At 37.4% G+C, this 16,125-nt stretch overlaps 1 protein-coding gene across 7 annotated transcripts in view; it reads right to left on the bottom strand.

Moving 5' to 3' along the window:
• LOC124545815 (bifunctional 3'-phosphoadenosine 5'-phosphosulfate synthase) overlaps positions 1-16,125 on the bottom strand; it is a 361,076-nt gene that overhangs the window by 54,600 nt on the left and 290,351 nt on the right. For 3 of the 7 annotated variants that reach the window (XM_047124762.1, XM_047124764.1, XM_047124763.1), the window contains 4 exons: positions 13,053-13,082; positions 9,012-9,126; positions 705-940; positions 269-407 (listed from right to left, as the gene is read on the bottom strand). In XM_047124762.1, coding sequence (XP_046980718.1) covers positions 269-407; positions 705-940; positions 9,012-9,126; positions 13,053-13,082 — 520 coding nt within the window. Of the gene's footprint in view, positions 1-268; positions 408-704; positions 941-9,011; positions 9,127-10,464; positions 10,593-10,658; positions 10,804-13,052; positions 13,083-16,125 lie in introns of those variants that run through there. The other 4 variants (XM_047124766.1, XM_047124765.1, XM_047124767.1 and 1 more) reach the window with 3 other exon arrangements.

The raw sequence follows: 16,125 nt of genomic DNA, 5'->3' as shown, positions 1-16,125 counted from the left end.
TCTTTCATCTATCTCTTATTATTTTCCAACAATTTAATAAGACAAAAACTTCAATTTCAAAATGTGTTTATTCCCATTCTCTTTAAGCTGTTTTAGTTTTGGTGAAAATAAAGAAGCATTCTTCTGCTGTCTTATAACTTTCTTCATTTTAAAATGATATAGCTTACATTGAAATACATCAAACAATGGAGAATAATAATGCGACACATGCAGACAGAAAAAAATTGAAGCTGGAAAGTTAAAGTAAACACGTAATTTGATGTATTACCTTTAATGCTTCCCTGTCTAGCTTTCTTGTATAAGCCCTTAACATCACGTTGTTCACATACATTCAGCGGTGTGTCAACAAAGACTTCAAAAAATGGCAAATCACTTTCCTTGTGGATTTTACGTGCCATTTCTCTGTCCTGTAATGTACGGTAAAAAAGATGCTAATATATTTTTTGAAATTTCCACATGAAAAAGTCATGTACTAAACACACTGGTAGAAACTGAATACACCAGACCCTTGCTATGAACACAAAAATTAATAAAAAATAATGCATTTCAGAACTTCACACATAAAAAGAAGTTTTTGATGTCTTCATTGTACCTTTGTCACCACAGAATTGTCTTACAACAATGGAAACAGTATTGTATTTTAATAACATTTTTCCTTTTTATAAAAACTTTTGTTTTAAAAAGAAATTAAGTTTTAAACTTACAGCAGCAAATGGAGAAACAAAACTGCATAGTGCAACAACTCCACTGTCAGCGAACAACTTCGCCACTTCAGCCACCCTACGAATGTTCTCTTCACGATCTTCCTTGCTGAAGCCTAGATCTTTATTGAGGCCTGTTCTCACATTGTCTCCATCAAGACCATATGAAGGTATACCTCGTGAGATGAGGTATGCTTCCAGTTCAAATGCAATAGATGTTTTTCCTGCTCCAGACAGTCCTATGGGAAAGAAATTTATATTAGTGTGACAGCAGACTAAAACTAGGAAAAACTCAACATTAGTAACAGGGTTATTGAAGACATGTTCCTGTATTAAAGTCAGAATATCATTCATGTTCAAGATTAAATTACAACAATAACAGTATAAAGACAACACAGCCAGATTTTTAAATTGAGCTATTTGGAGTGGCTGTTTTTCAATTATGAAGTTCATTTTTGAGGTGAGCAATAGGCTGCTTCTATTACAGCTAAACACATCTCCTACAGAAATCTTGGCTGTTACAAATATGTTATGATGGAGTTGAAAACATGTGAAAATGAAGAAATCATTAATTTGTATGGAATTATTTTGGCAAATGATTAAAATACTAACTAAGCACATTTTATGATTAAAACTTGAAGCCAGCTCATTGGACTACCACTAAGCCAGTACACTCAGCATACAGTACACTCAGCATATCTGTTCTCATTTTGTAAATATTTATTGTATATGCTTCTTTTCGATATGTTCCACATCCCAGATGATCTCTTCACTGTGGATCAATTGAAATGAAAGTACATCTAATCTAATTTTTGAGAAGATATTGGATATGGCATCAAAACCAATTGAGTGTAGTTTTTGTTTAATAATATAGGAGATTTTAACTGGTGTGACTGGATCAAGAAACAATGTTCTGGAAAGTTTTGGGGAACACATAAGACATGCTGAAATATTGCTAAATGCCTTCTCTGGAAACTACCAAGAACAAATAGTTTGGAACCCTGCTCATGATGGAAATATCTTGTATCTAATGGCAACAAACATACCTGATGTCTTTGGGATGTCCACATCAAGAATGGTATCAGTGATCATGACAACAATAATTACCAAAGTACAAAGGATGACTAAAACATTCAGAAGGATACATATGTTCAGTAAACCAGACAGAAAATCGATAATGTCATATCTCAATGAGGAACTTGAAACTTGAACAGGACAGGAGCATATAGAAGAACTATGGCTCAAGTTTAAAAGAATTGTTAATCATGCACTGGATAGATATGTACCCAGTAGAACAGTTTATAACGGGAACAACCACCCATGGTCTAAAGTCACTGTAAAGAAACTTCTAAAGAAACAGGGAGTACTGCGTAATAGGTGTAAAACAAAGCATAGGGCTGTAGATAGAGAGATGCTGAATGAAACATGTTTGGCTGTCAAGGGAGCAACGCATGATGCCTTCAATGACTACCTCAGCAGAATATTGCGAAATGATCTTTCACAAAGCCCAAAGAAAAGTGATCGATGGAAAGGCTGTTAGTGGCACCAAAGTGAGTGTCCAGCTCTACCAAATGAGACAAGAGCTAAAATTGAGGTGAAATGCTTAACTCCATTTTCAAATGTTCTTTTATGAAGGAAAACCAAGGAGAGTTGCCCCAATTAAGTCCTTGTAGCACTGAAAAGACGAGTGAAATCAATTTTAGTGTCAGTGATGTTCAGAAACAGCTGAAGTAATTAAAACTGAAGAAAAGTGTAGGGCCCAATGAAATCCCTATCCGATTCTATATAGAATTTGTGGCTGAGTTAGCCCCTCTCCTAACTACAATCTATCATAGATCCCTCAAACAACAAAATATGCCTAGTGGTTGGAAGTAATCGCATGTAATAGCTGTCTACAAGAAGGGTAGTAGGAGTTATCCACAAAACTACCATCCAATATCTCTCACATCAATTTGTTGCAGAATCTTAAAACGTATTATGAGCTCAAACATAATGAGGTATCTTGAACAGAATGACCTCCTCCATGCCAATCAGCATGGATTCTGTAAACACCGATCACATGAAACCCAACTCACACTTTTCTGACATGACACACTGAAAGTTTTGGATCAAAGCAATCAGGTAAATGCAATATTTATTGATTTCCAAAATGTGGTGTCACCGCCAGACACCACACTTGCTAGGTGGTAGTTTTAAATCAGCCGCGGTCCATTAGTACATGTCGGACCCGCGTGTCGCCACTGTGTGATCGCAGACTGAGCGCCACCACAAGGCAGGTCTCGAGATACGGACTAGCACTCGCCCCAGTTGTACGGACGACGTAGCTAGCGATGCACACTGACGAAGCCTCGCTCATTTGCAGAGCAGGTAGTTAGAATAGCCTTCAGCTAAGTCAATGGCTACGACCTAGCAAGGCGCCATTAGTAACATTGTATGTATCTAAAGAGTCTCACTTGTATCACCACAATCTCCAGATGTACCAAAAGGATGGATTAAAGTTTAGTATTCCAGAAGCTACGTACTTTTCTTTATAGCATTCATTACGTATCCTGTTTCAGACCTCATGCCATCCTGCTTTAGCTTAGCGCGTGCCTTTCGACTTCCTCTCATTGTGTCTAGGCTGTCTTGTCTAGACACAACACAAAACACATTTGACTCACCTATGCTTGTTGTCAAAACTTTGATCTTATGCAGGTGATGCAGTTATCTGTTATGAAGTACTGTCTGAAGGAAGCTGCATAAATATTCAGTTAGATCTAAGATTTCAAAGTGGTGCAAAGATTGGCAACTTCCCTCAAATGTTCAGATATGCAATATTGTGCATTTCACAAAATGAAAAAACATAGTGTCCTATGAGTATAATATCAGTCAGTCAAGTTGGACTTGGCCAACTCGTACACATATCTGCGTGTAAGACTCTGTAAGGATATGAAATTGAATGATCAGTTAAGCTCATTTGTCGGTAACACATGTTGATTTCACTTTATTGGCAGAATACTGGAGCAGTGCAATCAGTCTACAAAGGAGACTGTTTACAAATCACTCATGCGACCCATTCTAAAATATTGCTCAAGGGCATGGGACCAGTACCAAATAGGACTAACTGTGTATATTGAATGTATACAGGCAAGGGCAACACGAATTGCCAAAGGTTTGTTTGACCCATGGGAGAGTGTGTTACAGTGGTGCTGAAGAAACTGAACTAGCAGACTTTTGAAGATAGACTTAATCTACTGTACCCTGAGAAAGTCTATTGACTAAAGTTTCGAGGACTGGTTTTAAATGGCGACTCTAGGAATTTACTATAACCCCCTACATATCACTCACATACAGATTGTGAGGACAAGATAAGAATAATTACAGTGTACACAGAAGCATTCAAACAATTATTCCTCCCCTAGCTCTAAACATAAACGGAATGGGATGAAACCCTAATAACTGGTACAATGGGAGAAACCCTCTGCCATGCACTTCACAGTGGTTTGCAGAGTATGGAAGCAGAAATGGATGTAGATGTAGAGAGGGCACAGGAACTAATAAGAGAAGAAAGCTTGTTGCAAATGTTTATGAAGTGGTTATTGATTACTTCACGTATTTATCTGTGGTCAGAGACAACCCTATCCTCATTCTTAATGTATATTATTGTCTGACCCTTGCTTTTCTTACCAACTGTTCTTTTACTGCTTCCCACATGGCTTTAGGTTTATTCCTAGTGTTGACTATAATTTGCAGGTTGTAGTCTCTTGGCTTCGTGAATAACTTGAGAATTTTTTATACAGTCTGAAATAGTCATGAAATAACTCACTATATGGAACTCTATTGTATACAAGACACTATTTTTTTATTTTTGTGAGTTATTTGTATTTCTAAATTTAATTATTTCTGCACTGGTGCTGTATAGATGTAAATCTGAAAGGAGATGCTACATCATAACGGTACTGCAGAGTACCCATCAGTTCACTTATTTTAATGTCAACATGACAGGCATTGTGAACATCCATCCAGTCAGCAGTGTGAAGCAAATGTGTGAGAGTTGCTAAATATTCTTATTTCCCACTGATACTTGTTTCTATAAATGCTGACATGTCTCTGCTTTCTGTGTTTGGTACGACTATATTCAATATCAAATAGTTACCATCAAATGTACCATTAAAAATAATGTTTAATGTACGTGACAATGAGTTGTCGGTATTAAGAAAACTGTCAATAGTAGAGGAACCAGCAGGTTTTATTCTTCCAGGTCTATGGTTCATATTTTCCATGTTATAGCATTTTAACACATACACTATTTTTTGCCAAGCTGCAGACTATCTTCAATCAAGTATGTTAATGTCACCATATAGCAAAATATTAGGGTACTTTGAGTTGTACACTTGGATCACATGTCTAGTTTTGAAATGAATACTGGTAAGCTACTATCAGGTGATCAATAGAATCATATAACTAAAAGCTTAATGAATTTAATCTCTACTACTACATGTTCAAATGTTTTTGTAGTTCAGTTGTGTGGTTTTGAGTGCTGGATTACAGTCTACACTGTCTCTGGCAAGAGTTAGACAGTCCCCTCCCTTTTTGTCGCCTCTGCAGAAATGATTAGTACAGAGGTAGCCTGGAAGGGAAAAATAGCCAATTTCATCATACCTGAACCAATGCTTAGCTACCCAAAGAAAATCTACAGCTTTTGGATAGTTTCTAAGTATATTTATAAGTTTCAACTTTTGTTTCTTATGATTGGCAGATTTTTGAAGGAAAAAGGCTGTAATATGATAATGGAATTTCAATAAATGTGTTTTGACTGGCATACAAACTAGACACTACTGCTCAGTGGTCAGAGACATTGATTTATGCTGCAGTCTTTGTAAACACCTATAACCATTAATCAAGGGTAAGTGAGAATAGTACATAAAAAGTGCAGCATATTCCAAATAGTATCTTCTGTCTTTAGTACTCCTTTCATCTTCCATGTAGAAGTAAGGTGAAATCATATCTGGAAATATAGCAAGATTATATCCCAATTAATTTTTCTGTGTAACAATACTGCATTGTTTCATTTAATGGGGATGATGTGGATCAATATCTGATTAATAAATTTTATAAATGGTTTTACAGTTGTTTGCCTGTTCAGCAGGCTAACTATTGTATTATTCATGAAAAGTTCGCTCAAGTCCACCACCAGACAGCTTTCTGAGTATTTCTTGTGAGAACAGATGAAGTAAGAGATCTTGCAAATCAAACAATTTGGATTATCTGGAATTTCTACTGTACTCATTAATCTCTTGTTCATCAAGTTTCATTAGGCAGTTGTGAACATACTAGTTTATTCAAAGAAATGTAAAACAGTTACAGAAAATTTTAATGTCGCACATATCCTCATTTGAATTGTATTAATTAACAAAGAATCTGAATAATTAGAAATAGTGATTTACCTAGATCATGAAACAGAATAAAAGCATTAATAAAATCAGTAGCTAAATATTTCAGAAGATTTAGGGACCTAACCTGTATGACATTCACAAATCTAATAGCTTTGAATTCAAAAGTAGTTTACAATGTATTTTTGTCATACCATAAATCAGTATTAATTATACAGTGCACACCAGATAAACAATTCTGAGAATACAGTATACTTGGATAGATAAAAAAATCTACTCATCAAGCAGTAGCAAGAGAAAATACATAGAAGTTAAGGAAGAAGTTAAGGAAAGGTTGACTGTTGTGATGTGCACTGGATGAGATTTGAAAATCAGACAGCTTAAAGGTTGAAGGTAGGGTAATAGGCAAGGTAGAGATTACTGACAAAACATTGTGCAAGAGTTAATAAGAGGGGGAACTCTAAGTGCATAATATGTGGTAGAGGTGGGAGCAGGGAAAAATAGACAGGTCAGAAAATAAAAGATATAGAAAACTAAAACTTTGGCAGAAAATATATATATATATATCAAAGGGAGACTCATCTGTCAAATGAAATATGTCATGTAGCAACTGTTATGCAAACACTGTTCAGCCTTCTACATTGGTGGGACTACTACCAAGTTATCAGTTAGGATGAATGGGCATAGACAGAGGACACATACTGGCAACACAATATTCTGTTGCAGAGCATGCTCTACATAATGACAGTTGTGACCTCAGTGCCTGTTTCAACATATGTGCCACCTGGGTTCTTCCCGTTGACATCAGTTTCTCAGAACTGTGCAGGTGGGAACTGGCTTTACAACATTTCTTGGTTCTTCCACCAACTGGCCTTAATTGACATTCATTCCTTTCTACTCAGTAACAATTCCTTTCTTCACTCCCTTTTTGTTTTCTATATCTTTTATTTGCTGACCTGTCAATTTTTCCCTACCGGCACCTCCACCATGTGTTACACCCTTAGCTTTCTGCTCTTATTAACTCTTGCATGATATTTGACAGTAATTACCTGTCTTGCTTATCACCCTATCTTCAACCTTTAAGCTCTTAAGTTTTCAAATCTTATCCGGTGCAACCTCCGACAATCAGTCTCCCCTAACCTGGAGTTCTGGGCAACTTTTCCATAATTCTCCCCATTTCCCAAACCTTGCCAGTCCTTTTCCTTCTCCTGTTTTCCCTTCAACCCTTCTGCTAGAAGTAGGGGCCACTGGCTTCAAAAGCTTGACAATTTATTAACTTCTATGTGTTGTCTCCTGCCTTCACTTCGGGAGTAGATTTTTTTGCCTATCCAATTACATAACACAACAGATAATAATAAAGTATATTTTAAAAAAAGGAATCAATGTTTATTAAATGGTTGATCACAGATGTATAGGTAGGCATTATATTTGTCTTCCACAGGAGTGTGCACACACGGTGTTTAGGTGTCCCTACAGTCCATTAACCATGTATAAAAGAACAACAACTCTAACTGCCACACACAGTCTATTGTAGAAAATGAGAGGGAATAATTGATGCTGCAGAAGTATAATACCCAGTCACTAAGTCTAAGGCAGTATAATGACATACGTACCAAAGATATGTTTAAAAGAGCATGTAATGAACAGGAATTTTTTGAGAAGCTTTAAACCACACAAGGTGGTGCAGTAGTAAAACACTCTACTTGGATTCAAGAGGATTGCAGTTCAAATCCTCATTGTGCCATTTAAATTGAGATTTTTCCATAATTTCCATAGATCACTTATGGTAGATGCCATGCTAGTTCATTTGAAAAGCCATAGCCAATTTCCTTTCCCAGTTCAAACTAGTGCTCTCTCTATCTCTAATGGCTTCATGATAGGAAGTTTCTCCCTAATCTTTTTTTTTTCTTTTTTGCTTCCCATTAACATTCAATTAAAGGATAAGTATTTTTTTCTATTACAGATACTGCATGTTTCTTGAGGAACAATGGGAAGACTTTAACAAAGATTATGAAGAACTGTGCATCAACACATGATGGAAACATGTATACATCATATTTTGAATCTTTGAATTCCAGTCAGGAGAAGATGTTAAGCGGTTAACAAAAGCAAAACTAAAAATGAACAAAAAATTAGCACAAGGCATTGTCCATAGAGTGTGACTATTGCAAGAAGGATGATATGTTTTGAGTGCTTCATGTCTTAAAGATTTATGCAGAAAGAGAAGAAACTGACTGGAGATCAGAATAAATGAGGTATTTCTGGAATCTTCAAAGAATTAAATATGAAAATCTTACAAAACTTGACTGCAACATAGATACAGCTATGAAGACACCATAGGAAATGACAAATGAAATCAAGAAAATCATTCACCAATTCATCCATTCAAAAACCTGCTTCATAGGAATACAACCATTGAAAATCTAAAAGTAAGCTGTAAAATAAGAAATAATAGGTAAACGCCATGAGTGAATGACATTTCAGTTTGTTTGTTTGAAACAACTGCAATCGAGACCTTTTTTTTGTCAACAGTCTGCAAACTGGTTTGGTGTGGTCCACCACAAATTGCTCTCCTGTGCCAACATTTTCCATCTTGGAGTAGCAGTTGTAACCTACATCCTCAATTATTTGCTGACGTATTCCAATCTCTGTCCTTCTCTACAATTTTTATCTTCTACAACTCTCTCTAGTACCAAGGAGGCTATTCCCCAGTGTTTTAACAGATGTCGTATCATCCTGTCCCCTATTCTTGTCAGTGTTTTCCATATCAAGACTGACATATTTTACATTATTATTTTTGCTTACACTTAGACACACATGCAGCATTCTACACAAGCATGTAAACTGCAGCAAAACTTTGTGCCAAAATACAAGGAACAAAAACTTATAAAAGTGGTAATGTTTATTTGTTTCATATACAACTCAAATGAGTACCAACCTGTGAACCACACAGTGCATCCTCGGAAGCCTCTTAGGTTGCCAAGGATCTGACCGCGCTTGTCCCTTGACACATGATGTTTTTGCTCTGTGACATTTGTGGCCACTTGCAAAGCCTGTGTACATGCAAATAAAGAGAATTATTATAAGCACGTTCCTGCTGTTACATCTTACTGCTACACTCATAGACAAGATCAGATAAGTACGGAGAACACATGGAAAAGAGTAATAATACTGTGCAGAGATTTAATTAATTTTCTATGATATCTTATTTTTTAAGTAACTACATAACACTTTTTATTTAGTACTATGCAAAACTTTGGCTAATCAGATTTTCAAAATGTGTTTCTACCACAAAAGTTAAGAAGTGAATAAAATAGCATGTAAACTATATCTACAAATTTCATGCATCAGGTAGCAATCTGTTTATTTTTTATACAGGGTATGCAGTTTTTGTGATCACAAAAACAGAGTATCTATTTTGGATTAAAGTAGAATAACATAACACAAAGATATTTTGAGCAAGAATAATTGTGGAACTATGGCTTTTAATCAGATCAACTGTTGCTAGAACTTTCTGCAAATTACTTATAGACTGTTGAAGTAAAGGTGTGAAAATTCCACAGGCATCGGTGTGCATAAAAACAAGAAATAAACATATAATAGCCTTGAGTCCTGTTACAATGGATTTGCATTTGGGAGGATGACAGCTCAAAATCACATTCAGCTACTCAGTTTTAGATTTCCTATGATTTTATGAAAAATAGGACACATTTGATTTCTTTCTCCACTCCAAGCTGTGGTCTGTCTGTAAGGATTGTAACATAAGACCCTAACTTTCTTTCTGTTTCTTCTATGAGCAATTGTCTGGTCTAAGTATTCACTGTCATAACCGTTCTTACGGAAGAGCTGCCTTACAATTCCCCATACTGAAGGTTAAAGACATAAAAATAAACTGATACAAAGCATTAACTGGATCTATAACTACAAACTTAAGTACTTCTACTTTTTCTTTTGTTGCTTAGAGACATTCATAGCACATTTTTGTCTGTTGTTATCACATTACTCTAGTTTATTAAATGTATGAACTCTTCCACAAATAATTGTGACCAAAAATTTTATGTGTCAGTCCAGCTAGAAAATAATCATACCTAATATTCCTGACATGCACTAAGAATAGATCTCAAAACCCATTTGATGACAGTTGTGTGGGTAGGTACTGCAAAGATGATGTCATTTGTGTAGAGCAGCAATGAGATTTATGTAAGTGTCAATGATGTTACATGTGCCAAACTAAACAAATCAACAAACATTATTTCACAGTGAGATCAAATGACAACACTTTAGAAATCAAGTGCTGTAAGACACTTATGCATACTATCATCTCTTTTAACACCCTATACAAATAATAGACACCGAAGTGCAACACCGCTGACACACCAGGAGGTACACACATTCATGTTGTTGCTGTACACGGAAGATCAGAAGTTTGTTGGAATTTAGTAAACAAAATACAGTGAAGCCAGTACTGCTTCAACTAACTCCTGTTTCCTCAAAAAGGGAGTCACTGGGTGTTGGTCTCTCCACAATCTAATCACTTGCAAAGATAAGTGACAAAAGGGCCACCTGTCAAACAGTGACTACACACCTTCTTGAACATCTTGCTGCTGCCTCAGAAGCTGCACTGGCTTGCCTGTGAGCAGCCACTAACTGAGTGTAGAAGCTGAGGACACAGCTGGTGTGGCAGGGAGGAGAGGAAGGGAGGGGAGGGAAGAACAGTGGTGGGAGGAGGCTACTGCAGGAGTGACCCACATCAAGGACAGCCACACATATGTGACTAACAGCAGTAGCCTAGGCACTAACATCCTGTCCCTCAGGCCTACAAGTGGCACAAAGCAAAGAGTTTAAATCTAACCTACGCAGATTCAACTTATGTAATTTCAAACACGCAAAAATTACCTGCTGTTAACACTAACAGATGCTAATGGTCATGCATTAAAAAATACAGTATAAGTATGTGCTCCAGCTGGATAATGGAGTGAACACAAAGATCATTTAAAGAAGAAGATCAGCTCAACATATTTTGTACTTAAAAGTACTGCTAATTGTGCTGGCTTTAAGACCAGAGTGCTTGCTTATTTTGTATCCATTAAAATCATTTTAGTGATGGAATTCTTTTTTGCAGGAAATGTAGCTAAAAAAATGTATTTATTCAGAAAAAGTCATGTGTAAGAAATTTGTGAAAACAGATAACTGTACATTTTGCAGAAGATGTATAATGCCTTAGAAGCATTAAACTCACTTCTCAATATGTTGCTTCCTTAACGGTATTCATTGCTACAACAATCTCAATGTGAAAGTGTAAAAAATCTCATGAACCCAATGAAATTTCATATCAATGACTTGAATGGTGTATAAAAAGTGGTAAGCAGACTGTAATAATGTGCTGTTGTCTTTGGGAATCTGTACTGAGAAACCAATGGAAACTCTGGAAGATATATAAAGCTGCATGTTAAGCCAAAACTTATTTTAAAAAAAGCTGTCAATAAACTACATAAGACTGTCATATTACAGAAAGAAGGAAGAAATGAGTTCTAAGAAATTTGCAAACTTAAATAGTCTCTTTTTTACATGGCTATGACAGGATAATTCATCTGTTGAATTAAATGTATCGGTCAATGAAACACTTAACCTTCATCTGCCACACAGTCATTGTAATTTATTATCCTGGTTAATGGCTGGTATGAACTTTCATCTATTTTCCAGTGTCATATGCATGCAGTTAATGAAGAACATTGACAACATCAAAATGAAAAAGAAAGCATCTAATAATCAACTGCCAAAACAAGATACATAAAGACGAAAATGAACAAAGACATGGAATATCAGATTTCCACAAGTGGCATTTCTCACAACAGAAGAAATTGGTATTTATGAAAAAACAAAATAAAGGGAGATTATACCAGTCACATAGGGAAAGAAACTGATTCATACATGTATGTCACTTACAACTGTTTTCTTTTTTTTGAATGATCAGATGTCACTTATCACCTGTGTTTCCAGAGGCACTGTGTGATTGTGCCTATTTTGACAATCTATTGGTAGATGCCTTCCTTCTGTTCTATGCAGTGAATATCCTGAATTCAACAAAAGCAGCACATTTACTTCAACTGTTAGTATGTAACAGTGTTCATGCAAATTATGTTTAGTAGTTATGATGATGGATTAAATTAACTCAGAAGCCAGTAATTGCCTTAAACCATTTTTAAATAAATTTTGACATGCACAAGGTACTAAAAAGAAATTTCTACTATGTCTGAGATATGCTGAGCTACATAAGTAAACCATGGCCTCTCATTCTATTGCATTTTATAAATGTTTTTGCACTGAATACTAACAGAAATGAGATGCTACTTCAGCAAAGATCTGTTCTGGAACATCTTTCTTGTAAGTGTTAAAATAAGCAACAAGACTGCAATGTACAGGAAATTATATTAACTGGGTGATACTATATTTTCTGAGTTCTCCACAGTTTCATGCAAAAAAGGAACTATTTGATATTAATTTTATGTTTCTACTCTTTTATGCAAAAATTTCTTCACTTTTTTTTTTTCAATGATTGCAGGGATGCACAAATGGCAGATACAGGAATAGCTGAGTGCAGAACTGGAAAACAGATAAATTACTCAATAGAATAAAGCCCATAGGACCTGAATGGGTGCCCATTAGGTTCTATTTATATCATGCAGAGGAACTGACCACTCATTTTTACCTTAGGTTAGTGGAACAACATAATGGTGCCATGGGACTAAGAGAGGGCAGTAATGATGTACTATTCACAAAACCATGTGCTATAGCTCTAATTATACAATCTCATTTCAAATTTGCCACTGCTATACCTTATGACAATTCTCACTACTGTTTTTCTATACAAAAGGGTGAAAGAGAAAATTCTACTATACAGCCAAACACCAAACATGCAGCATGCATAGCATAAAATTATATACAGCCACACCTGCATGCTGTGTCATGTCTGGCTTACCCATGCTGAGGTTGATGATGCATAGAACCCCTAGAAGAAAAATAAGCATGTCAGTGAGTTTCTTTACCAGCACTGCACCAATGAACATATCACTCACGGGTTAACACAATTCTGTATTAGAAAGAAATTATAATATGCTACCAATGTAAAACAATAACAAAATTTAAATGACATCAGCAGATGAAGCTTACACATTGAAAACAAGCAATGACTCAGATTGGTGTTTTAATGTAAGTAAGGATCTACATGTATTATCTGCACAGGCAAACTTTCAAAATGCCAGTATCCAGCAAACCAGTACTGAATATTTACATTTCCCAAATCAGAATATGTTTTCTTGGTTCATAATGTCAAGGTATTACTTTCAGACATTATGGAGTTCACACTGTCTCTCTAAGTAAGACAGTGTGTAATAGATTTTCACTGCCAATTATCCTGTCAGAGAAAATTGCCTCACACCACTAGAATGAAAGCAAGATCAGATCAGGGGGAGAAAAGAGAATCTAACCTCAATGGATTTATTAAGTATTTTAGGTAACACTTATGTGACTTAAACACAAATTAATGGGGCAGGAATTAAAGTATGGCTATCAAGTTCACACTCGGTACAGTCTTCATAGTGGACACACGATATTTCAGTGATTCAATTTATGTACTCATCAAATGAACATTTGTGACAGTTTAATGATGTGACAGTTTAATGATGTGACAGTTGGGACTCAAAACGTAGATCCGTGTGTTCTATGAACAGTGTTCTTGCACTGAGAGCATTCTTCATAAAGTGATTAAAGACCTTGTCTATAGTGTAATATATAATATTCACTGACAATATATATGATATTTATTTTTGGAAAGTACGTTAAGCCACTAATTCCTTTTATGAAGTAGAGTACCCAAGTATCTTTGACAAAAGAGCACTCCTGGAGACAGAAGCTGAGAGGAAGACACTACCAGGTTGAAACTTTGAGTAGATCCACAACGTGTGTTTGGAGAGTTGAAACAGAAGAGTGGGCAAGAAGCTGGACCTGAGAGTTCACTCGGCACCTACAATCAGTCAGTCACAAATGCTCAAGGTGATGTGTTCCTTCAGTGAGTGGCTGCTTTATGTCCAAGAACAGATGCATTCTTGTTTCATGAACAATAATTATTAAAACGAAGAAATGAGGATTAGGATATAACATATCATCAGTAATAAGTTCATTCGAGATGTAGCACAAGTTTGGTTTGGATGATACTGGTATACCAAATTGGCAATACCATTGTGAAAGGAACCATCCCAACATGTTTTTTAAGTGATTGAGGGAAACTGAGGAAAACTGAATTTTGATTAGACATGTGGAGATTTGAATCCCTTGCCTCCTGAATGCGAGTCCAGTGTCTCAATTACTGTGCCCCTAATAAATAATATCAAAGTTACACAAATAAGATCTGTGTAACACAGCCCCAGGATTGTCCAATTCATTGGACAATATTCTAGAAAATTTGAAACATCTTAACTTCTACCTTAACTGTCACACACTACAAAACAGCAGCTATTTTTAAGCAAATATCTAGATTTTTTAAGAAAGAAACAGCATTCCCCTTATTTACATGGCCAGCCAGACATGATCTAGAGATCTGTATTCACAATCATAGTGCCGAAACACTAATGACTGTGAGTGTACACTTTAATTTTACATATTGTAAATTATAATGTTACAGTTGTTCAAGTTTGTTCCTATAACAGTTCATAATTCAGTTGCATGGCACATGTACTTCTCAAATTTTCAGACAAATGCTTTCTGAATGATGTGTTTCTCAAAACTGTAATTTCTTGGAAGTTGTGCTAGAGTGATGTGTTAACCACTGATGCAAATAAATTACACTCCTGGAAATTGAAATAAGAACACCGTGAATTCATTGTCCCAGGAAGGGGAAACTTTATTGACACATTCCTGGGGTCAGATACATCACATGAGCACACTGACAGAACCACAGGCACATAGACACGGGCAACAGAGCATGCACAATGTCGGCACTAGTACAGTGTATATCCACCTTTCGCAGCAATGCAGGCTGCTATTCTCCCACGGAGACGATCGTAGAGATGCTGGATGAAGTCCTGTGGAACGGCTTGCCATGCCATTTCCACCTGGCGCCTCAGTTGGACCAGCGTTCGTGCTCGACGTGCACACTGCGTGAGACGACGCTTCATCCAGTCCCAAACATGCTCAATGGGGGACAGATCTGGAGATCTTGCTGGCCAGGGTAGTTGACTTACACCTTCTAGAGCACGTTGGGTGGCACGGGATACATGCGGACGTGCATTGTCCTGTTGGAACAGCAAGTTCCCTTGCCGGTCTAGGAATGGTAGAACGATGGGTTCGATGACGGTTTGGATGTACCGTGCACTATTCAGTGTCCCCTCGACGATCACCAGTGGTGTACGGCCAGTGTAGGAGATCGCTCCCCACACCATGATGCCGGGTGTTGGCCCTGTGTGCCTCGGTCGTATGCAGTCCTGATTGTGGCGCTCACCTGCACGGCGCCAAACACGCATACGACCATCATTGGCACCAAGGCAGAAGCGACTCTCATCGCTGAAGACGACACGTCTCCATTCGTCCCTCCATTCACGCCTGTCGCGACACCACTGGAGGCGGGCTGCACGATGTTGGGGCGTGAGCGGAAGACGGCCTAACGGTGTGCGGGACCGTAGCCCAGCTTCATGGAGACGGTTGCGAATGGTCCTCGCCGATACCCCAGGAGCAACAGTGTCCCTAATTTGCTGGGAAGTGGCGGTGCGGTCCCCTACGGCACTGCGTAGGATCCTACGGTCTTGGCGTGCATCCGTGCGTCGCTGCGATCCGGTCCCAGGTCGACGGGCACGTGCACCTTCCGCCGACCACTGGCGACAACATCGATGTACTGTGGAGACCTCACGCCCCACGTGTTGAGCAATTCGGCGGTACGTCCACCCGGCCTCCCGCATGCCCACTATACGCCCTCGCTCAAAGTCCGTCAACTGCACATACGGTTCACGTCCACGCTGTCGCGGCATCCTACCAGTGTTAAAGACAGCGATGGAGCTCCG

Source organism: Schistocerca americana, chromosome 8, assembly GCF_021461395.2.
Source record: "Schistocerca americana isolate TAMUIC-IGC-003095 chromosome 8, iqSchAmer2.1, whole genome shotgun sequence".
Taxonomy (NCBI): Eukaryota; Metazoa; Arthropoda; class Insecta; order Orthoptera; family Acrididae; genus Schistocerca; species Schistocerca americana.
Note: the sequence above shows the minus strand (reverse complement) of the source record. Positions and strands in the feature narration are given on the sequence as shown.